This window comes from Eleginops maclovinus, chromosome 18 (assembly GCF_036324505.1).
Source record: "Eleginops maclovinus isolate JMC-PN-2008 ecotype Puerto Natales chromosome 18, JC_Emac_rtc_rv5, whole genome shotgun sequence".
Taxonomy (NCBI): Eukaryota; Metazoa; Chordata; class Actinopteri; order Perciformes; family Eleginopidae; genus Eleginops; species Eleginops maclovinus.
Window position 1 is genome coordinate 11,539,824 of NC_086366.1, and position 25,800 is coordinate 11,565,623.

General features: G+C 41.8%; 2 protein-coding genes across 4 annotated transcripts; both read right to left on the reverse strand.

The window, feature by feature from the left end:
* Positions 1 to 349: 349 nt before the first annotated feature.
* On the reverse strand, positions 350 to 8,553 carry rilp (Rab interacting lysosomal protein). Of its 3 annotated transcripts, none has more exons than XM_063907090.1 (9): positions 8,363 to 8,553; positions 7,875 to 8,285; positions 6,338 to 6,461; positions 4,673 to 4,794; positions 3,858 to 4,043; positions 3,353 to 3,522; positions 3,050 to 3,175; positions 2,755 to 2,853; positions 350 to 1,703 (listed from the first exon to the last, which is right to left on the reverse strand). In XM_063907090.1, the coding sequence occupies exons 2-9, from the start codon at positions 8,211 to 8,213 to the stop codon at positions 1,586 to 1,588; spliced, it is 1,284 nt and encodes a 427-aa protein (XP_063763160.1). In that variant the 5' UTR covers positions 8,214 to 8,285; positions 8,363 to 8,553; the 3' UTR covers positions 350 to 1,585. The 3 variants fall into 3 exon arrangements, with proteins under 3 accessions (XP_063763160.1, XP_063763162.1, XP_063763161.1); XM_063907092.1 differs by having other exon boundaries at positions 8,377 to 8,536; XM_063907091.1 differs by having other exon boundaries at positions 7,875 to 8,500.
* Positions 8,554 to 9,071: 518 nt separating this feature from the next.
* prpf8 (pre-mRNA processing factor 8) lies at positions 9,072 to 25,747 on the reverse strand. Its single transcript, XM_063907273.1, has 43 exons — positions 25,593 to 25,747; positions 24,638 to 24,758; positions 24,362 to 24,530; positions 24,014 to 24,178; positions 23,661 to 23,879; positions 23,354 to 23,566; positions 22,953 to 23,078; positions 22,704 to 22,809; positions 22,141 to 22,331; positions 21,897 to 22,016; positions 21,593 to 21,782; positions 21,002 to 21,121; positions 20,510 to 20,644; positions 20,218 to 20,347; positions 19,639 to 19,835; positions 19,203 to 19,409; positions 18,718 to 18,881; positions 18,504 to 18,630; positions 18,124 to 18,316; positions 17,784 to 17,971; positions 17,433 to 17,671; positions 17,082 to 17,228; positions 16,738 to 16,948; positions 16,341 to 16,457; positions 15,999 to 16,246; positions 15,727 to 15,906; positions 15,463 to 15,598; positions 15,097 to 15,266; positions 14,789 to 14,918; positions 14,509 to 14,655; positions 14,189 to 14,349; positions 13,861 to 14,052; positions 13,177 to 13,414; positions 12,900 to 13,028; positions 12,500 to 12,613; positions 12,210 to 12,383; positions 11,759 to 11,952; positions 11,391 to 11,630; positions 11,108 to 11,249; positions 10,800 to 10,940; positions 10,545 to 10,684; positions 10,032 to 10,234; positions 9,072 to 9,718 (listed from the first exon to the last, which is right to left on the reverse strand). Exons 2-43 carry the CDS (start codon positions 24,744 to 24,746, stop codon positions 9,564 to 9,566), a joined length of 7,017 nt encoding a protein of 2,338 aa, XP_063763343.1. The 5' UTR covers positions 24,747 to 24,758; positions 25,593 to 25,747; the 3' UTR covers positions 9,072 to 9,563.
* Positions 25,748 to 25,800: the final 53 nt, after the last annotated feature.

Sequence of the window (25,800 nt, forward strand, 5' to 3'; positions counted from 1 at the left end):
GGTCAAAGCCCCCAGGTTTCCTCTTCCCATTTCCTGGGGAAGTCAGAGCCACTTCCTTCTATTCAGCCAGACACAGAGCGTTTTAAAGATGGTCGAACACTAATACATGAAACTCGCCGCACACACTGGCGGGGGCACGTACAAATGCAAAAACCCAACCCTGATGGTTCACCTTTTCCCAGAATCTATTGTTGAAATCTTTCAGGAAATGATGAAGAATGTGAGTTCCTTATAAGTCTGGATCAAAGATAATCAGGTCATCACTTCTGCTTTCATTCAACAGCAGCAACATTTCTTCCACAATGGAAATTGAATCAATTGAAGCAAGGGAAAAAATGGGTGAAGATCATTTTGATTTTCAATACAATTTTGTTTATTGGATTGAAATTTCATTTTAAATGTTCATTATCACAGTCTGACTTGTCCTTAACACATTTCATCAATAAAATATTAAACATTTTTGTCAGCAACAACATGCTTACAAAAATAAATTGACACACAGTATTTTAAAAAAACATGATTTGATTGGAAGGCCATATATTGTCTCTGAACAAACACAGCACTGGTCTGTCATGATCTGAGCATTGTTATGGTCGCACATTTAGACTGAACAGACAGATTAGATGTGGTTACTTTAGGGTTACTAATCAGCCAATGGTGGTGGAAACTAAATGTGCGACTAACTTACATTACCAATCTGCAGCGGCTACAATACATGCGTTTACTCACACAAATACACACACATTTATGGCACTGGCATCAGGGACACACCAGCCAAAGACTTTGACTCTGTGTGCCATGCCTGAAATTAAGAAAATATATATATAACAATACAAGCATTGAGTTAAGGCTTAAGGGATTAAAATGGACTCAATGCTGGAAGTGACTGGTAATGTGAATACATATTTCTTTGTTTATTCTTGAACATGAAAGTACTATTAATCATGACAAAAAATAAGTAAAATCTCCCCTACTGAGGTAAAAGTTAAATAACAGCTTAATAGTAAAATCTTGATTGTTATTTATAAAAAGAAAATAATGCCCTCTTGTGGAACCGAGGTGAACTTAAAATACTCTTTCCAACACCGAGAGGAACAAATCTAACCTTGTAATGTCTTTGGTTTTTGTTAAAATAGTTTCAGGATCTATATAAATATTTATGTGTAATGCCAATTTTCCCTTTACGCTAAAGGATAAAAGGATTCTTAGAAAAAATACATTTTTTTTGTAACAAGTTAAAAAGAACCCCTTTTAATACTGCGGAACACTACCATACATACCATAGTACTAGTATCCTAAATATACTTTTTATAAACTCTGGAAAAATAAGGGAAATGATGTGTGTGTAAGAGGGGAAATCAACCAAAGGGGAAATGAAAGAATTCAAATAACAATAAAGTTTGTTTAAACATTTGCACTTTCTCTTTCTTCACACTAAGTGCTTTTGAAGAAGGGCTGCCTTCAAATGTCCTTGTTAAGTTTTTTTATGAGCCACGGTAACATTTTCTGTTACCAGCTGAGGAAGAAGATTTGCCTAAGGGAAGAAGGGGTGATGCTGAGGTGAGTACCAGACTCAGGAGGACAGTCACTGCTGCCCAGTCTCTTCGCCAGCCTCTGAGTCTCCGATGATCTCCCAGCTGGAGGCGGAGCTGCTCATGTGGGTGGGGCTCCAGCCATTGCCCGACCGTGTCAGGAAGCCAAAGCTGCAGCCGACAGAGCAGAAAAAAAGACAGGCTGGGGTCAGACATGTTGTCAGGGATTACAGCTAAATATAGTCCAGACTCTCAGGACAGCGACAGGGTGAGCAGAGAGCTGAAATCCTTGCTTTGATTCACAGATGGTGCCGGCTCTGTTTTCTTTGCTCTTGCTTTACATTTGTTTTTTTAAATTAAAGCTGTCTTTTTATATCTCTCTAAAGACGTTCAGCTCCAAAAAATATTCTTTTGTGTCTCATTTTTTATTGAAAATAATCAGTAGAAGTGGACAATGCAAAATGCAAAACAGATTTTTTAAATAAAGCCCCAGAGCCAGGTCATCTTGTCGCAGCAGTATTTCAATAAATGTTTTAACTTAATCTCATTCTCGGTCAAGAGACTTCCCTTTTACAAGAGATAAATTTACTTTCCCAAAGTAGAGGTAATTTCCAGTATCTATTCTTCATGAGTTGATGGGGATGAACATCCTCTATCTGAACCAGATAAGACAAACTTCATTTAAGGGGAAATGTGTTTTTCTGATTTACTGCATTACTAAAGATCAATGAAATCTAGTTTTGGTGCAAACATGTTACTAAAATAAAACACTTAAAAAACATATATGTTCTAAGTTAGGCATCATGCGTCAGTTTGTAAATAACCTTAAGATTCTGGCAACAGGATTCACATCCATCTCAGGACTTTAGAAACATCTGACATTTCTTTTTTCTTTCCAAGGCTTCAAGCAAATCTACTACGATAATTCTGAGCTCTCCTGTACCTGACAAAAGAGCTCATTTACTAGCTAAATTAAAACCAATATATTGGCTTATTTGACGAGAAGCACTTGTGCTTTGTCTCAGGTCACTAAAGTCATTTTACTTTTGGGTAATCAACACTTCAAAGTCATGCATGAACAGAAATGAACTCATTTTTTCTCACAGTAAAAACATCAATTATGCTGAATTTTTTACAAATGAGGACATCATATCAGGCTTTTGCAGGCCGGCATTGTTGTAACAAGTCTGAGCACTGCAGTGCCCGGTAAATGTGTACTCACAGGTTTCGAATGCGTGACTCAGCTGGTTTGTCAGTGTTCTCAACTTCAGCGCCATCTACTTCTGTCTGCCCAAACAGAGAACTCCTCTCCTCCTCGTCACTGGCAAGGGAAAATCAAATGTAAATATCGAATGAAGTACTGGTTTATGTTTCTGTGGTTATCTTCCATGCTTTAAAAAAAAATGAAATGCATTAAAAAACGAGAACATTTTTGATAGATTTGTATCCCTCTCAATGAGAAAGGTAACAGGTCGATTGTTTATGGATAAAGCAGGTGAACAAATGATCAGACGGACCTGCTGCTGCAATTGTTTGCAGGAATCCCGAGCATCTTTGCCTTAATGAGCTTTCTTCTTTTTTTGATAGTAGAGCGGACAGCTTCTAAAAGGAAACCTGGACACCTCTCCTCATTCAGGATCTCTCTGCAGAAACATACAATCATTTCATTTACATTTACTATCAAACAGTATCCCCCACCTACCCAAACGTCCATGCGCATTTTCACTGAACTTGCTAAAATGTGCCACTTCAGTACATGTTCAACTAAAGCGCTCTCTCGGATTGATGGCAAAGCACCTCCACACACACGACAGACTCACCTCTGATAGTAGTTGAGCTCCTCCTGCACCAGGAACAGGTTGGTTTTGAGCTCATTCCTCTCAAAAATGATGTCACGCACCTCCTTCTTGGTGAAACATGGCGGATCTGGGTCCTTCTGGTCAACTGTCGACTGTTTCTTGGAAACCGAGGCCGTTTGATTCGGACTAGACTGATGCCAGAAAGGAGACAAATCAGGTCAAACAGACTCCTAAAACTACAGTCAACAAGTCTTGAGCTCCAAGCATTTGGTTGGAGCCGGTTTGAAGCAGCTGTAGTCTGATCAGCAGTGGAAGCTTTAAATAAAGTTTTTGAATCTTCAGCTCCTGTTCAGAACATTATAGAATGATTCAAACAGCAGACATTTTTATTGTCCAAATTCATTTTGACCTCCAGCTCAGTAAAAGTTGATTATTAATACCATACGTAAATAGAAAAAACATTCTGAATAAGAAAAGCAAAGAATCTTTTGGACATGAAATAAAGGAAACATAATAGGACTCATACAGGGCTGTTGCTGTTGGTTCTGTCCAGCTGTGTTAGGAGGTTTTCTATCTCTTTGGTTTTCTCCTTCAGGTCAGCCTCCATGTCGGCCTTCCTCTCCACGACGCTCTTCAGCTGGGCCTGCAGCACGTTCTGTTTATGTCGCAGCTCTGCATTCATCTTCATGAAACGCTCCAACTGCTCCTGGACCTGCACACACATACACTGATTAACTACAATTTTTAAATCACCAGATAGTATCCATATTCCAACCAGGTGTAATTATGATTAAACCCCAAACTAACAAGCCAGGGCTGAACTACAAACACAATCTATCTGCATTGCAGAGTGGGCTGAAAATGTCCCCATGCATGGGATATGGATCAAAGGTCTGGGGGAAGTTTAGGGCAATGAATGAAACTCTTCTAGGCCTCAATGTTAGTGAACAGAGGGACTAGTTCAGAGAAACTAGTTCAGTTTGTTCATCTCATGTCAACTGACTGGGAGCAAAAAGCAAAGCAATGCATCAACAAAACATACACACAGTCATGAGTTAAATGATTTAAATCATGTGGTCGAAGGTCACACACACACACACACACACACACACACACACACACACACACGGCTTTGGACAGACTTGTGTGAAGTGCAGCTTAATCTTCAACCAGTAAATACTACGGATACTCTCTGCACCTTTTTCCCCTCAAACTTTATTGTTAATGTAATTTCTGCTTTTGAGGCTGACTGAATGTGAAAGGTCATATAAACGTAGCATGACAGTAATAAGTCTGGATCAACAGCCTTACTACAGAAGAATTGTCATTGACATTCCTTACCGCCTCCACCTCTTTGGAGATGGTGGTTATTTCCTGGACTTTGGCCCTCAGCTCATCTCTCTGCTTGTCCACCACCTCTTTCAGCTTCAGCATCACCTCTCGCTCCTGCCGCTGGACACGGTCTGCACACATCAACAACCACAAAGGGTCAGGTGAAGAGAACTGTGGCCCTAAACATACATGCTTCTTGTGGAACCTTTGAAATCCCTGCTTAGAGGATTATTGTTATACATTAAGTGGGGATAAGGGTGAGGATCCTCAATTGATTACAAGATTGTGCATATAGGTAATGTTATATTGTTATATTATAATGTATAATTGATGCATAATAAGGCCACTTTATTGACCCGTAGTGTTGGATAGTCCATCAAGTATCAAAATCATCATTGCAAGACAAAGCCGGACTTTTATTTCAGCCTTTCCCCTTGATGAAAGAAGTCCCCTTGAAGATGACAATAGTAATTCTGCAACTGGAACTGAAAAATTTCAATTACAGCTACATTTTTCACAGCATAGCACAAACTAGATTAAGCTGTTTTCTCGTTCAAGAAAATGTGCAATAATTAACATGAAACAGAACATCTCATCCAGCTGCCACCCTGCCTCTTCTCAAATAAATCCCATAACTATGGTAGTCAGTACATGAAAACAAATCAGCAAAGGGACTACACCCCTTGGCAAACCTTACTGCAGGATCCACAAGAAAAAGTAATGATGTATTGTCAGTTTGACGTCACAAAACATATAAATAACATTCTATAACGTATGTCTCATAACATGTTTTTCACCAGTGCATAATCGTTGGGTTTGCAGTGTTAACACAATCCTCTTTTGAGTCTTCCCCAATATATGACAACTTTTGCGTCTTCAATCCACAAAATAACTTCCCCATTAACATTGTTAGGACCGGTTTGACTGCTTTCAGCCTCAGTGCATATGACTGTTAACCCACTGCTACACATTTGCATTTTTGTACGGTTGTAGGGAAACAACATAATCTGATGGCCTCATGGTGGATTTGCTTGTTTAGAAAATAGCAAATGGCAACCCAGAATGGGTCTTTGGGAAATAATATACAATTCAGATCCAATTCTCAAGCAATGAGGTATAAAAAATGCTAAAAGGTTTTTGATATATCCAAATGTATTGTTTTATCTAAAACGTCTCATAAGCCACACTCGGGATTGGGAGACATCCTTAAAACACAAAGGTTCACGCGTTTACAGTTTTGCATAGTTAACACTCTCTGATGGAAGAAAAACTCATGATTCCCCCAGGCTTTACAAAAAGTTAATGTGGAAGCATCTACATTTTTGGGGGCAGTACTTCAAAAATATATAGTGTAGAAAAGTGAATAGTTGCTTTTCGAATGAAGTACTCTGATTGGAAGCTGATTTGGAAATAATTTAACTGGATGAGAGAGGGAAGGGTTGACACAAGTGCTGTAGAGGTGCTGACCATGATTGGAGTAAAGGTGTAATGGAAAATGATTTCACCACACTCAGCCAACATACTAATACCTAAAAAATATGATATGACTTACAAACATTGTGACCTGAAATATGTCATGCTGAAATGTTGGTAAATTGTTAAGTGATTTAAGAAAGCGTCTTTTTAAATACCCAGGGCATATTTTATGTTTAACTTTAAAATCCTGTGACCCACCTTCCTGTGCATGGCTGCCCTTGAGCCTACTCTGCAGCTCTTCCCTGTCCTCCTGGAGCTGCTGCACCTGGACCTGCAGCTCCTCAACCCTCGTCTTCCACTGCTGCTCCTTCTGCTGCAGCTCCTACCGAGAGGATGGGACACAGATTGTAAAATCACAACCTCAGAGAGGTGATGAATATAAATACAATTCCTGATGTAATTTCCCTTTGTGCTCTTAAAATCTCTTGTGCATGTAGGAATTTAGCTTCGTAAAAAAGGCTGTGTCCAAGCAAACTATTTTGCTACGTCATTACAGATGTTTTGTTGAAATGTTTCTCAACAGCAAATGCTTATTTCTGAGAACCACACCTCTTAACTTACTTTCCCTGCAATTACTAGCAAGTGCAACAGCACCGAACAGACTTGGTCACTATGTTAAACATATCAAATGTTGCTTTGCCTTCACATAACCATTTGAAAGAAGGAATTGTCATAAAGTTTCACAACAATGGCTTTCTTTGTTGTGTTCTTCAACCATGATTATATTATAAGGGCAGGCTCCCCCTGTGGAAGTACAGTGCCAACTTCACTCTGTATAACTTACATTACATAACTCTGTTATAAACCCTCATAAGCCCCGTTAACCATTCATAACATACTTTTTTCTATTTCCAGTGTCTGTAAATATTCACAAAGCACTTGCACTGCCGCCCTAGTAAACTCGTTTGTCCTGTTTGTAGTTTAATGTAACACATACTAAATAATATAACAAAATTATTAGGGGTTTGTTTTCATCATGAATGGTTGTGTAAAGCATGACCATTCTGCTTTAAGTTGGTGCTATATCAAGTGGATTTGCTAAAGGTTTTTTAAAATGATTGTGTAGGTAATAGTACAACTGTATCGTAGCTGCTAGCTAGCTTCTTAGTAGCTAAGTAGCTAACTCATATATTACCGTAAAAGCTAGCTAATATCAGTGCTGTGTGGAGGAACCTAGTTTAAAATACACATTTGGGAGAATTAAAAAGGAAAATAAATACAAATCTTAAGGTAAATATCAATGTTTAAATGTCAACACAGCGTTAGCGGAGTAACTGTCATTTCCCCGGTTGCCCTGACGACAAGGGGCAGCCTAGCAGGTATTTCAGCTTAACATTATGTTGATTAATATTGCTTAAACTGACATGCCACCATAAGTAATAGCATGGCGCATTATTGTTTGTATCAGACAATGTCAGGGCCCGAACAATAACTAACTGCAGTGCAAGAATTCAACTTTATTTCGCTACACACAAGCCTTCTGTATCTTTAATGTTCTCTCTACATGTGGGAGCCGTCGGCCATGTACAGTAGTGGTTCCTCTCGCCTGCCCGTCAACTAACGTTAGTTCAAATCGAGGTTAGTTAAGACTGCGAATACAGCAGACCGGCCTGGACTTGACTGCCTCCTCTGCAAACATCACGTCGCGCATTTTAACCGATGGTGTAGGTTCAAATACACTGCATTAATGCGTTTTGAAACAACACTGGGAGTTTTACACTCCCACGTCTCTCACCCGTATTTCTTGTTTCTCGCTGCCCTCGTCGCTCTCCTTTACCACACGTCTCTTTTGCTGTTGAAGCTGTATGGTCTCGAAAGTCTTCAGCAGCTCCTCTTCCCTCAGCCTGTGAGCATTGTTCCTGGAAGCAAAGCTCTCCAGCAGCTCCAGCACTTTCACTATTTTCGGTACAAGACCCACGACGCTGTCTTTGCCACAGCCATCGATAAGTTTCTCCACCTCGGTGCCGATCAGTTTAGCTATTTCATAAACATTGTCCACAGTTAGAGCCGAGTAGGTCCTTTGGAAACAGGCCTCTGTGTTTTCAGTCTCCGAGTGTGCTTCAGGTGCCTCCATTTCTGACTCCCTTCACATGCTCTTTGACACCTTTCGAAACCGAGTGGCTTGTCAGCGCGACATGTAATTCAGCTGTAAAAAAAAAAAAAAAAACATAAAATGTCAAACCAACAAAATAAAAGGGCAGGTGTAGAGTTTAAAGTGCGTACATTGTTAAACCCACGCTGCAGACCGGCCTGGACTTGACTGCCTCCTCCGCAAACAACACGTCACGCATTTTTTAATGTTTGCTGAAACAACGCGAAGAAAAAATTAGAAGAACATTGAGTACTCGGCAATGAACGATAAAACAAGGCTGGACAGATCTCCTGCAGTTTACTCTCTGCAGGATCCTCCTACTTTTCTGACCAATGTAATTCTAGTTCATAGTACACACACACACACACACACACACACACACACACACACCTACATGCAGGGACTCGCCTGCCAGGTCGAGCATACTGATGCAACCAGCAGAGCGTGAACATTGAATTTCTTCTGCGGATCTGCTGTCAGAAATGCTGACCCATAACTGTAATAATAATATCGATTACAACAAATTAACGGCTATGGAAGCAGAAACCTACACACACGCAGGTCAAACTACAAAATACTTTCATACAAGACTTGAAAGCCATGAAGGGACAATTCTTTTCGGGCCTTCTTTGTATCCAAATTTCTGAAGAGTTTTATCAGTCAACTAAAACCAAAATTTAAGTGCTTCATTTAGGCGTGATCTCCAAAGAGGGAAGAAAGCAGTAAAAGTTAACCTGCAACACAGTTGATAAACATAAATGCTTCAATTTTGCTTCTGGTTACATACAATTTTATTAAGCAATTCAAGTAACATCACATTACACCATCACATGACAAATGTTTCTAAAAAATGAGTGATCTTTATTTAAATCCAAGCTACAATGTCACAGGATGTACAGTATAACAGCGGCATGGAAATTCAACTTTCAATTTATTTCTCAAAGGGGTTTTGGGGAAATAAGTCTTTACCCTTTCGAAACAATGTTTTTATATCAAATTTTACTCCAGAGTATTGCGTATAGAAGACTACAAACAGATGAACATATGCTAAGATGTATCACAAGCCACAAAAATCCAGAAACTGCATTTTTGAAGAAACGTTTGCTCCAATAAAGAAGGTACGACAGGGGAACAAAACAAAGCATTTGTAGAAAATATAAAAAAGAAAAACTTAACAGGTTTCTAAAAAGGTCCTTTAGCCTTTACATAAAAATTCCAATCATCACAGTTCAACATGTTCAATAGAAATATTACATGGGCTGTTCAGGACCGGCTCCACATAATTCTTGCAGAGCTATCTACAAAATGTATCGGAGAGCAGTATGTCAGCCCTCAGGCGTACATGTCCTCACGATCTGCGTTATAGATCTCGCCCTCCTGCAGCGAGGCAAAGTTTAGGAAGTGCGAGGGCCGGTGGACTTCATGGTAGAACTCCTTGGGGTTGGCCAGCTGCAGGTCGTACTTCATGTTGGGGTCATGGCGAACACCTGGAGTAAGACAAAGATGGTTATTTTAAAATCACTTTTTCTGCCGATGCTATGACATGCATGTCTTCAGTATGTCAGCCCTGCCTCAAAAGGTTGATGTTCAACAGAGTTAAAATTGCTTATCTGTCTTTGGTGGCTTCATGAGCTTCAATTCATATCATGGTAACAAGATAGACACTATAAATAAGACTTATGGTATTTTATGGCGCAGAGTGTTTCAGAGTAGCTGTTGAGACTTGAAGGCTGTTCATTTCTAAGGTTGGAATCTACTTTTTCCAATTCCCTTTATAAAATAGAAAGAATGGATACTCACCCATGAAGTTGTAGTTCCAGGAGACCTGGCCAGGCACCATGAAGAAACCGAGGAAGCGGTCAGAGAGCAGCATCTGCACTCTCTCATAGTGGGAGGGCAGGTAGCCTTTAGGGTTGTTTCCCTTATCTGTGTTCTGGCGACCCCACTCGTAACCACTGGGTGTCAGCTTGTAGGCTGTGAGTGTGCACGAGCCTGGGGTGAAGCTGAAAACAGAGGCAAGAAGAAAAAAAATGTTTACCATTTTACAGCAAACTTTACTGAATATGCAGAAAACAGATTGTTTTTTTCCTACTACACTTTCAAAAATAAAACCACTTCTTTTTCATATCTTGTACCATAATGTCTTTATTGATTAATTATTCCACTTCAGTAGTTCATCCATCAGCTTAAAAAAGGTAGACCATTACTTATTTAAAATGCATGATTGCCTTTCTCTGTCCCAAGTCTTAAACAATATCAAGTTGTTTATAGTTAACTTCCCAGTAACAATGGCTTTCTGTCTGTGAAACATACCTGCAAGTAATGATGATGGTCTTCTCTCCGTCCCAAGAGGGGTTGTCAGCCATGACCTTGGCATGCGTGGTGACATCCTGTGGGGAGAGCTGGGGCGACTCATTGGGCTGGGTATGGATCCATCCGAGGGGCTCCATTTCCTGTTTAAGGGGAGGAGTTATTTATGTTAGTTAAAGTTAACAATTGCTGAGACAAAATACATTTAAAATAACTTAGATTGAACTGGAAAATGTTCTGACTGCAAGTTTGTCTTACTTTAAGGTATTCATGACCCGGCAGCTGGTTGGGCAGGTGCACAGTCTGGTGAGTACCCCACTGTGGCACCATGACGATACAACGGATCTCCTTCACCTGGGGGTTATCTGGTGGACTGGTACCATACAGGTAACCTGCAATCTGGAAGAACACAGTGTAACGTCAGTAAACAGACAGTTTATTTCATTTTCATACAGACATGATTAGGGACTTTCAGGTAGGGATGTCCTGGTTTGCATGAATATCAGGAAAGAAAACAGAATACGTTACACGTCTATCAATTACAGTATTATTAATCCATTGCATACCTGTGCACGCAAATCTGAGATGCAGATGAACTTCTTGAGGACGTTCTTGGGCAGGATGTAGGTGTAGCCCGTCTCCTTGATGTCGTCAGATGACACGTAGATGTGGTTGGTTCGGAGGTGGAGGTTGGCAGCAGATATGGCTCTAAATGGTAAATAACAAGAAACATTAAAGCCAACTGAGAAGGATCCAGTAAAACCCCCTAAATATCATTTTTCTTTTGGTATTATAAATGTATTTCAGAGTGAGGAAATGCCTCAAAACTTTTAAAAACTGTCAGCTTACCTGACTCTCCATTCGGTCTTCGATGAGAACGTCTGGGTCTCATAGTTGGAGGTGGTGGAGGTGATGATCTCGTCACCGTGCTTGTTGACAGTTCGGGTCTGCGTTGCCGTGAGCTGCGACTGTTCTTTGGTCTGCTTCTCAATCTCGGCAATCTGCTGACGCTGCTGTGAGGGAGCGGAGATCTCCATACCCAGGATGATATCACGGATCTCAGACTGTGTCAGTGAGGCCACGTTCACACTGGATAAAGACAATGAAAGCATTGACTACAAACACAAGACTGGCTTTATTCTGAGCTATTAAGTCACAGAGCAGAACATTAGTTTCCCATAAAAAAGGAAGTATTCTGTGCATCAAGGAATACTCACTTGTTCTTTTTGCCGTAATCTGCCAGAATGAGGTCTTTCAGCTGCACCTCCACCTTGATCCACTCCTCGTCAGTAAGCGTGGGCCAGATGTGATGAGGCTCGGTGATGGTCGTCTTGTCAGGTTTCAGGATCACCTTGGCGCGGTCATTGTTGACATGCAGAGCTCTGAGGATCAGGATGAGCCTGGAGAAGGCCTAGAGATGGAGCAGAGCAGCAAACAAACTATTTACACAGGGGATAAGTAGATGTCATTCAACATAAATAAACATTAATGAGTTTAGCTTAGTATCCAAGTTAAGATTCTCTCTTAACAGCTTGTTACGTTACAATTACCTTGTGGAATCAAAAATGCTACATTAAAACTTCCATGGAGAAAAACTACAGTAGCGTCAATCTGAAGATGTTCATTGATTTCTGGTCTTAGTCTCCCGTGGGATAGAGTGAAACTCACTGTGTAGGACGAGATGGTCTTCAGCCAGTCGTCGTAGAGGTTGAACAGCACCATCTGGGGCTCTGTAGCCTTCAGGATCAGATCTCCAAACTTCTCCACCTTCAGACAGGCCTGGAAGGGCAGCTGCAACTCAGAACCTTTGATCACGATGTTGGGGAAGTCGAGCAAGTGGACCTGCACAGAGAAAACATGGAGTTAGATCCAGTGAATGCATCCAACTATCAGGAATTTAACTAAGACTATACAGGCTTGTTATTGTGACCGAAGCGACAAGCATAATAGATCCTCACCTCCAGAGGGTCCAGCATGCCCTTCCTGGTTACAATGATCTGTTTGGGCTGCTCTTCCACGGGGAGGGAGCGAATCAGAGCCGCCACTTCTTCAGCTGTCTTCCATTTGGCCAGCTGCAGAGACAAAGGAGGAATAATGTTAAAAATCCAATAGAGGAATGAGCAACTTTAGTGTATTAGTAGTCAATTTGTCAAGGGGAGGGGAGTTTTTTTTCTGTCTTTGTAACTTAGCTGCAGTATGTGATTCAAGAAATACATAAACAAACACATGTAACTAACATTATTCAAAAACATTTTGTGCTAGAAAATAAAGGGTTCAGATCAATAGGAATGTGTATGTATCAATACAAAAAGCATTGCCGTTGATAATTTAAGTAAGGAGAGGTGAGCACGGACGCACCTGACCCAGACGCTTCTGTCCAGCCCACACAGAGGTGTGGATGATCTTGAGGAAGAGCTGACCAGTCCTGGGGTTGAAGATGAAAATAGCTCCGTTGATGGGCTTCGTGGTCAGGTTACCCTCAAAGGTCTGTAGAGAAAGATGGAGAATACATTGAACTAAACATAAAACGATACAATTTTGATATAAATGCAAAAGCAACAAATTCAGACACTTTCAAAACAATGCGAGTGCACAACGACTATTGAATGACAAGAGGGGAAAAGTCAATCCTCACCTTGTGGATGGTGACTCTGTACACGTTGGTGTCGTCGACAAACCAGATGATCTGGTTGGAGAAGAGTTCTCCGTAGTTCTGAGAGGACAGGTAGGGCTCAGTGGGCTCGGAGGAGTACAGCTGCAGACCCTTGCGGATGCGCTCTCTGAGCACATACAGGGCCGGGTTGGCCTTCATGATCTTGGCCATGGCCTGCTGGATCAGAGGCTTGCTTCCAGGGAACCAGTTACCATAGGCACTAAGGAGGAGTAACAAAGACAAACAGAGTTAAAAAGAACTTGAGATTATTTGTTTTTTTCCTCCCTATCAACATTTCCTGTGTGGATGACCAGTTTAGAGAACGTCTACTAAACATAACCATCCGAGCTGTAGTGACTCTCTCTTGTGGACAGTTACCATTATGTTAAACACGTTAGGAAGCTAGTGTGAATGCTTCAGCAGAACATACTTGTTGGAATGAACATGTGGATGCAAAAATCCAGACAATGCCATAAACCATTTGCATGACACTTTTCCCCCTTTACTCATTTTAAGTAACAAATACAACCATGTTACTCCAAGTTTAGACAGCTCAGCAACAAAATCATTATGTGGCACAATTATTGCTTACTATACATCAATCAGTTAATATGTGCCATGATTGCTATTTACTCATTCATAAACAGATTCATAAACAATCCTAACCTGTGGAGGTTGTAAGCCAGATCGATGGCGATGAGCACTCCAGTGGGAGAGGGGTAGATACTCATGTTGTCCGTGGTGTAGTCCAGGAACTTGGCCCTTGCGTAGCGCTCGATGTCATGGGAGTCATAGTCACCCCAGCGCAGCTGGATGTCGATCCAGTACTTCTGTGTGGTGGTGCTGTCCATCACGTCCCTGTAAGAGGTGCACATTTTAATTCATATAATAGAATACACACCGTAAATGTAAAATTCTTTCCAGAAAAAAAAAAGGTTTATGAAACTTTTCATTGTCTATCAAAGTCATTTAAATAAAGCTTTTAAATTCATACTTTGAGTCAGCAAGCAGAGATGGTCGAGAGACGTTCCACTTGTATGATGCAAATAACAGGATGTCTGCACAGGAGGAGTTCATCTTGTATGACTTCCTGGGATGGATGGTCTCTTTCTGCACTGTCTCAATCTCAAGAGCATCCAGCTCCTGATCAAACACCTGCAAACAAAAACGTTCAAGTTATAGTCACAGGCAAAGCACAGGTCAACCATAAAAAGGAAGAAAAGCCTATTTAAAGAAAAGCGTCTGTGTGCTACATCTTTGCTGTGATGCCGAGTGAAAAGCTGGTCACATACTGAGTTAAGAAATTAACCCTACCTGACAGAGATCCATGACGATGCTCTCATGAATCTTCTGCCACAAGTGAGCCCTGAAGATCTGAATGAGGGAGATCTTCAGAGTGGGGATCTTGCCGTGCATGAAGATTCCTGTCAGATCGAGTTGTACCTGGAAACCTACATACACCTAAAGACAGAGGAGGAAAACATGTAAGCCGAGACATTTTCACCACTTTGGCTCAAACATCAAAACTTCTATTCTCCAGGGAACTAAAATGATATCCATTAGGGGAATGTTTACAAATGTTGCTTATACTTACGTTGGCTCTGTTGATGGTGGGGGACCACCAGAGTGTGAAACGACGGTTGGGGATTTGGTTCAGACCAGACCTCTGGGCATTGGTCAGCTTCTTCCATTTCATGGACTCCTCGAAACCACTGGCCTTTTCCCTAAAGTCCAGAAATCGAGACGATTGGTTGGTTTCAATGACGGAATAAAACATATCCACAATTACAGCCAGTGACAAGTATTTTGGTGGTTGAGAGCAGACTGAGCCCTAATCAGTCAAAGTTTTATGCATCCTAAATTCTTGCGCTATAAGCATTGTAATTATCAAAGTGATCTCACCAGAAGAGACCCTCCCAGGTGGGAAAGTAAGTGCCTTTGAAAAGTGTGTGTTCCAGGATGCCCTCCACTCCGCCCAGAGCCTGGATCATGTCTGTGCGGTAGTTGTTCAGGTTCCACAGTTTTCCATCGTGCCTCTGGTGGGTCCACCAGAACGGATTCTGCTTCAGTACCTGCAAACCATCAAGACAGAGTCATCAATTGCTATAAATGCTTGTTGACCCTTGAATGCAACTTTTACGGTATATTAACATGCAAAATACAGTTGAAAAGGCATATTGTTGGTCTTTAAAGAAAATAATATTTAAAAAAAAAGACTGTCCCAAAACAGTGTCGCACTTTGACATATTACTGGTGTCTCAATCATACCTGGTACTGTTTGAAATCTGTCCTGACTCTCCAGCCTTTGTCATAAGCCAGTGTGTGTCTGTCCTTCTGGAAGAGTGTGTTGATACGAGGGATACCTCTGTCCCATGAGTCCTCCAGATCCTCCAGGGTCAGACGCCTGAAACAGAGATAAACACACTGCTATTTGTCTCGTCCAGTTTCTGTTCACATTTATTTAATAAATAAATACAATTAGATTGGCAGACTCCAGTCTCAAACACATGATAACGTTGATGGAGGCAGTACCTGTTCTGGGCGATGGCCTCCTGCCTCTTGAGGGCGTACTCGGCCCAAACCCTCTGAGAGTCGATGAACTCGCTCTCCCATGGCTGAATGTACCGATACAAGTTAGGAATCAGCTGGTCCTCTTCATGGCTCATTCCAGACCTGAAATGGGTGATGCCCACGTCTGTCTGCTTGGACCACCTGGTGGAGAGAGATGTAGAAGAATTAAAGACCTGCTAAACCATCTCATTTACAGAAAAGAGATCCATACAACAGTCTGCACGCCAACCCACCGCAGGTCGGACTGAGGAATAAGCACGTGGCCCATGGACAGCATGCCAAGCCCACCCAGCTCTTTGGGTGTGTAGAAGACGACAGGAGGGAAGCGACTAGGCATTTTGGAGTTCAGGCCGATCTTAATACGAGTCTGGATCTTGTTCTCGCATTTCACCAGCAGGTCCAGCAGCTCCTGGGTGTTGACCACAGCCTCGCGGAAGTACGTCATCAGACCGATCAGAGCTGTGTTCCATTTGTTCACAATCTGGAGGTCAAGAGCGGGCAAAGTGAAATATTCTGACAATAATACTTTTCTGCTTCTGATCTAGTTTCTTTTGGGGAGAAAGTTGTCAGCTGACCTTGGTGAATGTGGTGGATCCAGAGGCCATCAGGATCTGACGCACTCTGTTGTGGAAACGCTGCATCGATTCATCATCCACACGCAGGAAACACTGTGCTGTCCTCTCTTTGGTTACCTACACAGGCAAACACAAGAGAACTTAAAAACAGAGATGTGACCATTTCATGAAAGGCAGCGGTTATGCTATCATAAGATGCAAGTGTCCATACAGTGTATTAACTGTGTGTAAAGTTTTATCCCATTTGGATATTATATTGGTACTTTAGACAAGGATACAGTGCTGATAATAAAAAGTAAATCTTGAATAAGTACACCAGTAGTGATGAAATTCTAGATTAATGTAAAACACAGGGAAATCATCAGCATAATGCTTGTTTTGGGCAACAACGCCTCACCTCGTTCTGCAGGTTCCACACACCATCCTTGTGAGTGAACTCCTCGTAGCTGGTGCGGCACTTTGGCAAGATACGGCACTCGAATCCACACATGTTGAAGAGCAGGTTGGGGTTGTCTTTGCTGTAGACGGAAACGAAGCTGTTCTCCCACTGCACCGTGGTGACGGATCTGGGCAGGCGGTTCTTGATGTCCCAGAAAACAGCACGCCCCCTGGGAAGAATAAGAAGAAGATCAAGACAGGGAATTACTTTGTCTGCAATGTTGGTATGAAGATGTTAATGTTCAACATAATTATATTTAGTAAAACAGACAACGGGTGTCAACATTTTGAGGTGAAACTCACAGGTTGACGTCGTGTTTCATCAGTCTCATGCGGGCATCGCGGGGCCAGCACTTCTTGTTGTTATAACCCACAATGTTCTCATTGTTGGGGTCTGGATGCTCCGTCAGGTACCTCTGAATCAGATCCCTGGCCTCATCAGCGGAGAACCTGAAAAAGACACAGGACTTATAATTTATCAACAAAACATACATTTTTTGTGTTTTGATTTTATTATTTTTGTGCATGTTCAAAAATTACTGTTAGGCCTCAAAGGTAAAAGCTATTCAGTGTGAATTTAGATTGTTTTCAAAGTAAAGACACAAGTATTCTGCTATGTTAGGACCATCAATCAGTTAGGTGATTCAATCCCACCTGAAGAAGATGTGGATGCGGTCGATGTAGCGACAGTACAGTCTGATTGGGTGGGCGCTCTCTGTGGGTGTGTCTTGGAAACTGAGGAAATCATTCGGCATCTGAGGTGGGCCGGCCATCTCACTGGCACGGTGCAGACCCAGCACCAGCAGGTCCATCACCAGGCCGTAGTACTGCACAATGAATGAGGCAAACTGCAGCCCCCTGATGATGCCGTAGGAGTTTGTGTGGTTCATGTCCTAGACAAGAGACAAAGGGTAAACACTGAGATGAAATACCAGTAAAAACAAACTGCATCTGCAAGTCATTGTCATCTATAAAAGTTATACAGGGTTGAATGAGTGTGGTTACCTTGTAGTTGATCACCACGTTGTTCTTGGCGGTCATGTAATCAGCGATGTTGTGGTCAACAATGAGACGCAGCAGTCTGTTGAGCAGGGTCAGATCTATCTTCTCGTACATCTTCTCGTAGCGGGACTCCAGCATCACGTTGCACTCTCCCTCTGCCGTCTCCCACACGTCCTGCAAGTTGTTGATGCCTGAGGAGAAAAAACAGAAAGCCTTCAGACAATGTTTCACTTTAGGTCCCACTAACAGGAATCTATAGATGTGATATAGGTTACTAAGAAACCCAACTAAATCATTAGATATACTTTCTTTCAGCAAACCCTTCATTAATAATGGTTCTGACCTTGGCACCACTTGTAGACCAGCAGTGGGGGGGGTTCAGTGTCAGCAGGTTTGATCCAGGGTGGGAACAGGCGCCTCTTGTCCGCCTCATACCACAGGTACTGGTCAAGGTAGGCATCTGTGATCTTCTCCAGGGGCTCAACATCATAGACAGGCACCAGGTGACTGTACAAGTCCATGAACTCGATACCAACCTGCAAAGGAAGAAGTAATTCAGAGACTGAGAGGAAGCAGATAAACGGGTAAAAAAAAAAGATCATAAATATTGGGCAAAACGATTATGATTATGAGCAGTCCCATTTGTCTTTAGCTTTAATTCCACCTGTTAGTCAGCGCAAACTACAAAATGAACTTTAAGTATCTGCACGTCCTGGTACTGACCTCTTTGAAGGCTCTCTGGGTGAGCAAGTGACGTTTGATCCTGGACAAGGCCTCGTGAGGATTGTCGTAAGCCTGCTCAATCAGACCCAGCTCCTCCCTCTGACTCTGGTTCAGACGGGACTTCACACTAAGGAACAGAGACACAAACTCAATATCTTGAAAACAACATGCTGTCATTTGCCGATACAGTTATTCATGTTGAAACTGAGCATACCTGTAAGCTTCCTTGAGCCTCTCTAGGGCCAGGATGAGCAGCTTGGTGTCATGTTTGTAGGACAGGGGAGGGAAAGGGATGGGGGAGAACCGCCGACTCTCAAGCCAGTGAACAGTGGTGGTGTAAATGGCCACTGCCTCTTCAGCTGTGATGTAGGGGCCATCCTACAGACAGAATATGTACACTTTATTAACCACAAAAAGGAAGAATAAGCGTTCCTAAACTAGGTCATTATGAGCAATGTTTCAGATGCAATATCTGAACGGTGATGAACCAACTACAGCTGCAGTCAGTTATAAAGAAAACACCATTCATTTTAATATTCCTCTAGTTCTTACGCACAGGCAAGCAGACCAATGCAAGTGCGCCTTTGTAAGAGGCCTTCATACAAACTTCAGCTGCAGTAAATAGTTAGAATTAGTAAATTCAGATGTGTACAGTAACTTTACAATATTTCCTTTTTGAGCTTTGTTTTCCTGTGTTACCTTCAGGTAGTTGTGCTGCCTCTCCTGCTCAGCTTTCAGGTAGAGACGGGTCAGTCTCCCCAGGTTCTTCTTGCACACCGTCTTATCCACAGTGGCTCCACGGCGGATTCGCTCACGGTTGTAGTGAGCCGTGTTGGTCCACCAGTCAGCTTTAGCCTTCACGTAGCGCAGGATCATGTTCTCAATGGGAGTGGGCAGACCTGGCACCTGTAGTGATGGGAAGATATTTACAATTAATATGGTTTATTGTAGCTCAACTAAAAGTGGAAAAAAAGTGTTGAGACACTTTAGCAAACACCATTTCCAGTATCTTTGTTATCCGTCATCATTGTGAACTTTCTGTACAATTAAATGAATGCTTCCTGTATCGTGTGTTAAAATGAGGGAAAATACTGAACAGAAACCTCTCTGACACCAGCTAATGTCATGCACTCACCTTCCAGGGGATGTTTGCCTTCCAGCACCTCCAGGACTCACTGAGGTGCTGCAGGATGGTTCTGGCTTTGTTCTGTTTGATGCCCTCAGGCATCATGTCCAAGATGTCATGCATCACAGCGGCACGCAACTCCAGGTCAAAGTGAGACTCCACACGCTGTTTGGTCACGGTCTTGGCTACGCCCTTGGAGTGACGCCCTGTTGAGGCAATCAAAAACAATTGTAGCTTAAACGTACAGTAATTCCCGCAGATGCAAACTTGCATCAGACCATTTTGTTGCTAAACTAGGTTTTTATGAGCAATTTTTCAGGAGCAATATCCGAATGGTGATGAACCAACTACAGCTGCGGCCAGTAAAGAAACCTCCATTCATTTTAATATTCCTCTAGTTCTTACGCACAGGCAAGCAGACCAATGCAAGTGCGCCTTTGTAAGAGGTCTTAATTACAAACGTTTTAAATATACAAAAAGTTGCCATTAATAGGATATAATTAGTAAATCCAGATGTTGGCAATCACTGACCAAACAGTGAAATAATATCGTCCACCCTCAAAAACATAACGAAGTTTTCTTGCATACCTTCAAACTGCCTGGCAAGCAGATTTCCCAGCCACCTCTCCAATAGCGGAGTGATCCCTCTCATGAAGAACAGCCACACTCTCCAGCCGGGAGCCCAGAAGCCACAACCTGGGCCCTTGCCCACAGGACCCTGATTTAAAAAAATATATATAATAGGACAAGTAAGAATACAACACATCAAATCATAATGAAGTTAAATTCCAAAATAATTGTTTGTAGGTGAAAAAATTATATTTCACAAAAATAATATTTGAAATGGACAACAAAGTATCAAAGCATAGTGTTCACTTACGGTGTTGAACCGGTAGTAAATGAGATGCTTCAGATCTTTGCACATCCGGATTTGTCTCATCAACTTGTACTTGTAGCGGTACATGCCAGTCAGCTGACCAACGTGGGCGAAGATGTACTGCAGCCCATCTGACAACTACAATACAGAGGGGAAACGCTGGGATTAGACGATAATGAAATGACTGCAAAATAACAAGAACGTTCGGAACAAATGTTAAGTCATCGTACTTTCAAGAACAGTCGAGCACTGTTTTAACAGAAGAAACCTTCCTCAAAACCATGGAACGTATTAAAACAAATCCTTGCGTTTTGGATTGCAATTAAGTTCAACTTTTAACCCTTGCAGATTAGATTTTTCCCTTTAACTTAGACACACTAATACTCTCTATTTGTCTAGCCAACTAGGTACGTTTTTACTTCCAGAAGATGAAGGTATGCAAGCGAGTAAAGCTCAGGTACAGATTGGATTTGCATAATCTCCTGATGAACTAACCTGGAAGGCATCAACATTTCCCAGCCTGTACTGCACGTGGCTGTCCACCACCAGCTTGCTGAGACGCAGCACCTCTCTGCACAGGTGAAAGGCATTTCCGAATCGGGACTTCTTTCTTTCCTGGGGGACAAAAACAAAAACACAGCTGTAGATCAAAACTGGAACACATGCAGAAAATGTGGATTATAAACAATTGTGTGTGTACGCCTCCAACAGTGTGCCTACACAAAGTTGTTATGAGCAATGATTCCAAAGCAATATCTGAATGGTGAGGAACAAACTACAGCTGCAGCCAGTGATAAATGATATAAACACCATTCATTTTAATATTCCTCCAGTTCTTACGCACAGGCAAGCAGACCAATGCAAGTGCGCCTTTGTAAGAGGACTTTGTTACAAACTTAGGGGAAAAGAAGGCACATTGATTGATTGAGAGCTGGAGATCAACACTGGAACACATGTAGGAAATGTATATTTGTGTACGTAACGCGTCCAACAAAAGTATTTAAAAAAAAAACAGAGCAACACTTGACATACATTAGGCACCTACAATGTCAATGTCAACAAGTAGATCTGCCCTGCAGGTTGTACCTTTGTGGTCAGTGTTTTGACAGGCTTCAGGTTGAAGTTGTAGTCCAGATGCAGGTAGTTGAGGTTCTTACGATGGATAAGCAGATTGAGCATGTTGTAGCCCTGACGGCACACCTGCAGACCGACCTCCACCCAGTCCAGCTTAGTGGACTGAAAGAACTTGGTGGCCTTGAAGGACCGGAACAGGTACCTGATAGACAACGGAAGGAAAACCTTTTGTTAAAACTAATTGATGAGCAAAAACCCTTTCAATTAAAAAGATGGGTTGAAAGGAAATACAAATAAAATGTCCGATGATGCTCACCTCTTCTTCTGGGCTTTGGGTGGTCTGTGTTTGAGAGCATTGAGCACATAGTATTTGAGAAGTTTCTGGTAGGACACACGCACTTTCACTGGCTGTCCTGCAGGGCAGTGCTCACGATACCTGGAGAATAATATAACAACAATTTAGAATTTCTCATAAAATATTTGACATCTGAATTAGACCCAGCTGTTTGCAATCTGCGAGTTATCCTACATTCCTCTCAACATGTTGGAGTTTTGCTCACCAGTTCTTGATCAGGGGGATGTCGATGGCGCGCCTTGTGCGGCCAGATCTCAGGTTGAAGGGTCTCGGTGCCCACAGCAGAGCGATGCCGTTGGCTGTGTTGTCTGTGTAGAGTGGGGTCTCCTTGAGGAGGGGCTCCACATACTCGGGAAGCTCAAACTCCTCGTCGTCATCAGGCAGAGGCTCCTGACTCTGCAGGGGCAGGAAATTATAATAAGAGTAAGTTAAATAATCTTTACTTTTAAATAGATCTCAATTATTTTACTTTTTGTTTGAGTTTAACCCCCTATCAATTTAAACTCTGAACCCCAAATAAATGAGAAACAATATCTGAACAATGAAGAGGCCAACTGCTACTGCAGCCGGTCAAATATAAAAGTCACCATTCATTTTAATATTCCTCCAGTTCTTACGCACAGGCAAGCAGACCAATGCAAGTGCGCCTTTGTAAGAGGATTTTATTCCAACACTAAATTTGGGATATTTTTGTGAGGGATTCGGTTGTCTTTTTTTTTTTTTAATTGCTGCCAAACTTAGATATCATGCAAAATCATCCAAACATACCTTGACAGAGTGTCTGTGTGAAATGGGGTTGATGAGTGGGTCGAAGTAGAATGCTGGGAGATCAGGATCCTCTGTCTTGATGAACACCACGTTGGGTGTATGATACCTGCAAAGGTCAAGTCTTCAGTATTTACACATTTCTCACAGCTAATATTAATTTAATGTCAGGCCAAAATCAGGGACATTCAACTAAAGCTACTAAAAGGTTTTTCTTTTACATTTATGAAAAATAAATAATTCATTTCTTACCAGGTCAGGTGGACATGGTGCGGCAAGTTGTTGTACAAGTAGGGGAAAGCGATTTTGTACTCTGTCCTGATAGGCTGTCGGATGATGATCTTGTTGATGTCATTGAACTCATTCCAGTCTTCATCCCTGCAGAAGACACAGAAGGATCAATTTCAGCACAAATCATAAAGCATGATACATATTACTACATCATATAATCTAATTTAACATGATATATGTTTTGGGTAAAACAGAATTACAAGTCAAATAATTGAAAGACACATGCATATTCTAAAAGCAGAATGAAGAAAGTATCTAACAGAATGTGGTGATCATGTGAAGTAAGCTTGACATCCACATAAAAAAACAACAGTACTAAATCTATAGATCTTCATTTATTAAATAAGGCAGGAGGTCCTTACTGGAGGTTGATGTCTCTGACCAGTGGCTCAAACTTTGGTCCTCCAGGGATGGCCATATTCAAAGCCTTGGAAGTGAAGAAGGCCTTGAGGTCAAACAGATAGAAGTAGTTGAAATCCACCAGGTCTGTGAGCAGCTGATTGGCCAAGCGGTACAGTGTGGACATCATAGGCAGTGTGAACTGCCAACGACGGTAGGTGGTGCCATTCACAAACCTGAAGAAGAAAAGTGTGTTATTTCAATTCTGCTACACATAATCTAAATATGTATTACTTGAATTGTTTTTCTGTAAAGTATGACATGGCTTACTTAAGAGTGTCTTTGAGGGGTTGGTGATCATAGAGCCACTCTGCAACTGGAGAGTCCTCCTCATTGTCCAGCTCCATTTGGATCGCCTCCAGTGGTTCCACATCAAGGATGTTGTCGGCATAATCCAGCGGCGGCTCCTCATCATCAAATGGTGGAAATCGCATCCGCTTGAAGTGACGACGATCACGCTTCTCACGTCGCATCATGATCCACATGGTGCTGGGAAGATACGTGACAAAAATGATTGGAAACAGTTTGGTAACAAAAAAAGAGTATTATACACTTAAGGTGCTCTAACATTAAGTAGCATGTCCTACAAACATGATAACGTAAGGCATCAAACTTTCACTTACCCCCACTGGGCGATGTAGACCGGCTCTATGACCCATGGGATTTCATTCACAAAGGAAATCGCTCCGGTGATGTGGTAGAGGACAGGCACGTCTCTGATCTGTTCCCAGGGCATAGGCATGTTTTCCAGCAGCTTCAGCACTGCGTGGGGCATGTACTTGAGGGCACTGTTCAGGCAAAGCAAAGATACAAGATAAGCTACGGTATTGGTAAATCTTCCTGACCAATTAACAAAAAATAACTTCCGCAACAAGTTGTAAGCTTGATGGTGCATTACTTTCTGCATAGAGTACACTAGAAGAGGATATAAAAAAATTGACCGGTTTGATAATATGTGATTCCTTTCTTACCCGAGGTAGACCCTCTTGTCATGACGAAACTTCCTATTGGTCATGTCTCCATGGTCCCTGATGATCTTTCGGACATGCTCAGGAGGCATGTCTTCCTTCTGTGCATCCACAAAGCCAAACTTTCTCTTTTCTGAGTAGCGCTTAGCCTGCAAGTGCTGCCATTTCCTTGCTGTAGGGTTTAAGCACAATGACAACACAATTAATTATCTCCACTTGTAATATTAACATTGCTGTTTTTAACCTGGGACACGCTGTATTAATAGAGAGCCAACCTACCTTTCTCCTGCAGTTTTTCTTCAGACATATAGTCTGGGACAGGTATAGGAGGGGGAACACCCGGTGGCATCCCTCCAGGGACCCCTCTGTAGGGGAAGGTAGCAGCCATGGTGCCTCAAACCTGAAAACAACCAGTTTCAATCAATAAACAACATATTCTGACCCTGAATGTGTTGTACAAATTTTTTGTTAAGTTTGTTATCAAGGACACAAGATAAACAATGTTTTCACGTTATGAGAACTTATCGCTCTAAAGCCAAAGGAATTCAAATTAGTTCCACCTTTCCCAGCTGTGATAAAGACATTGTTGCAGCAATAATTATCAAAACAATAATACAGTTCTTAAAATGGGCCAATCGGCATAGTACTTTTGGTACCTAAAGTATACTTTGAAGCCAGAACTTTTTTTAACTTAAGTAAGATTTTGATGGCCCGACTTTTATTTGTAACAGAGTTGTCCTGCTCACTGGTACTTCTACTTTACTACAAGATCCGAGTACTTCTCCACCTCTGATCAGTACACATAGTCCTCTGGTTCTCTAACAATAGATGCACAATCCCCAATCCATGTATTATTCGAGAAATCAATATAGATTGCGTTACAATTATTCTTATTTATTGCTAGACAAACAAGTGCCGTTCACATAATCTAAAATGCTAACACTTCATTCCACTAGTTAGCTAGCGGCGAGCTCAACATGGCTTCCAGTGCAGAACAAACTGTAACGTAATGCATAACTTTTAAAAAACCGACAGACTTGACTTATTACTCTGTTCGGTGGCTTTTACAATTCAAAATGCAATGTATGTTATTTAAAATACAGTACACACCAAGTTACCGAACAATTGCGTTGGCCAACTATAAGGCCATGCGTGTCTGAAGCGGTAAGTTAGCCAACACTAGCACACAAGCTAACGACTACATTATATATAACACAAAGAAAACAACACTCACCTCACTACCTGTGGGATTTCTTAACGTTGAAGACAGCCGTGTTCCACAGACAATCAATTACCACATCATTTCACTTTCAACGTTGTATTGTTCCTTTTTCCAGGTGCTCTGTTGTGTTGACTCTCTTTATAAAACACGACGGCGGCCACACGATGAGCGCAGTTCAGTGGGATTCACAGACAACAGTACGCCAGATATACGTTCTTCT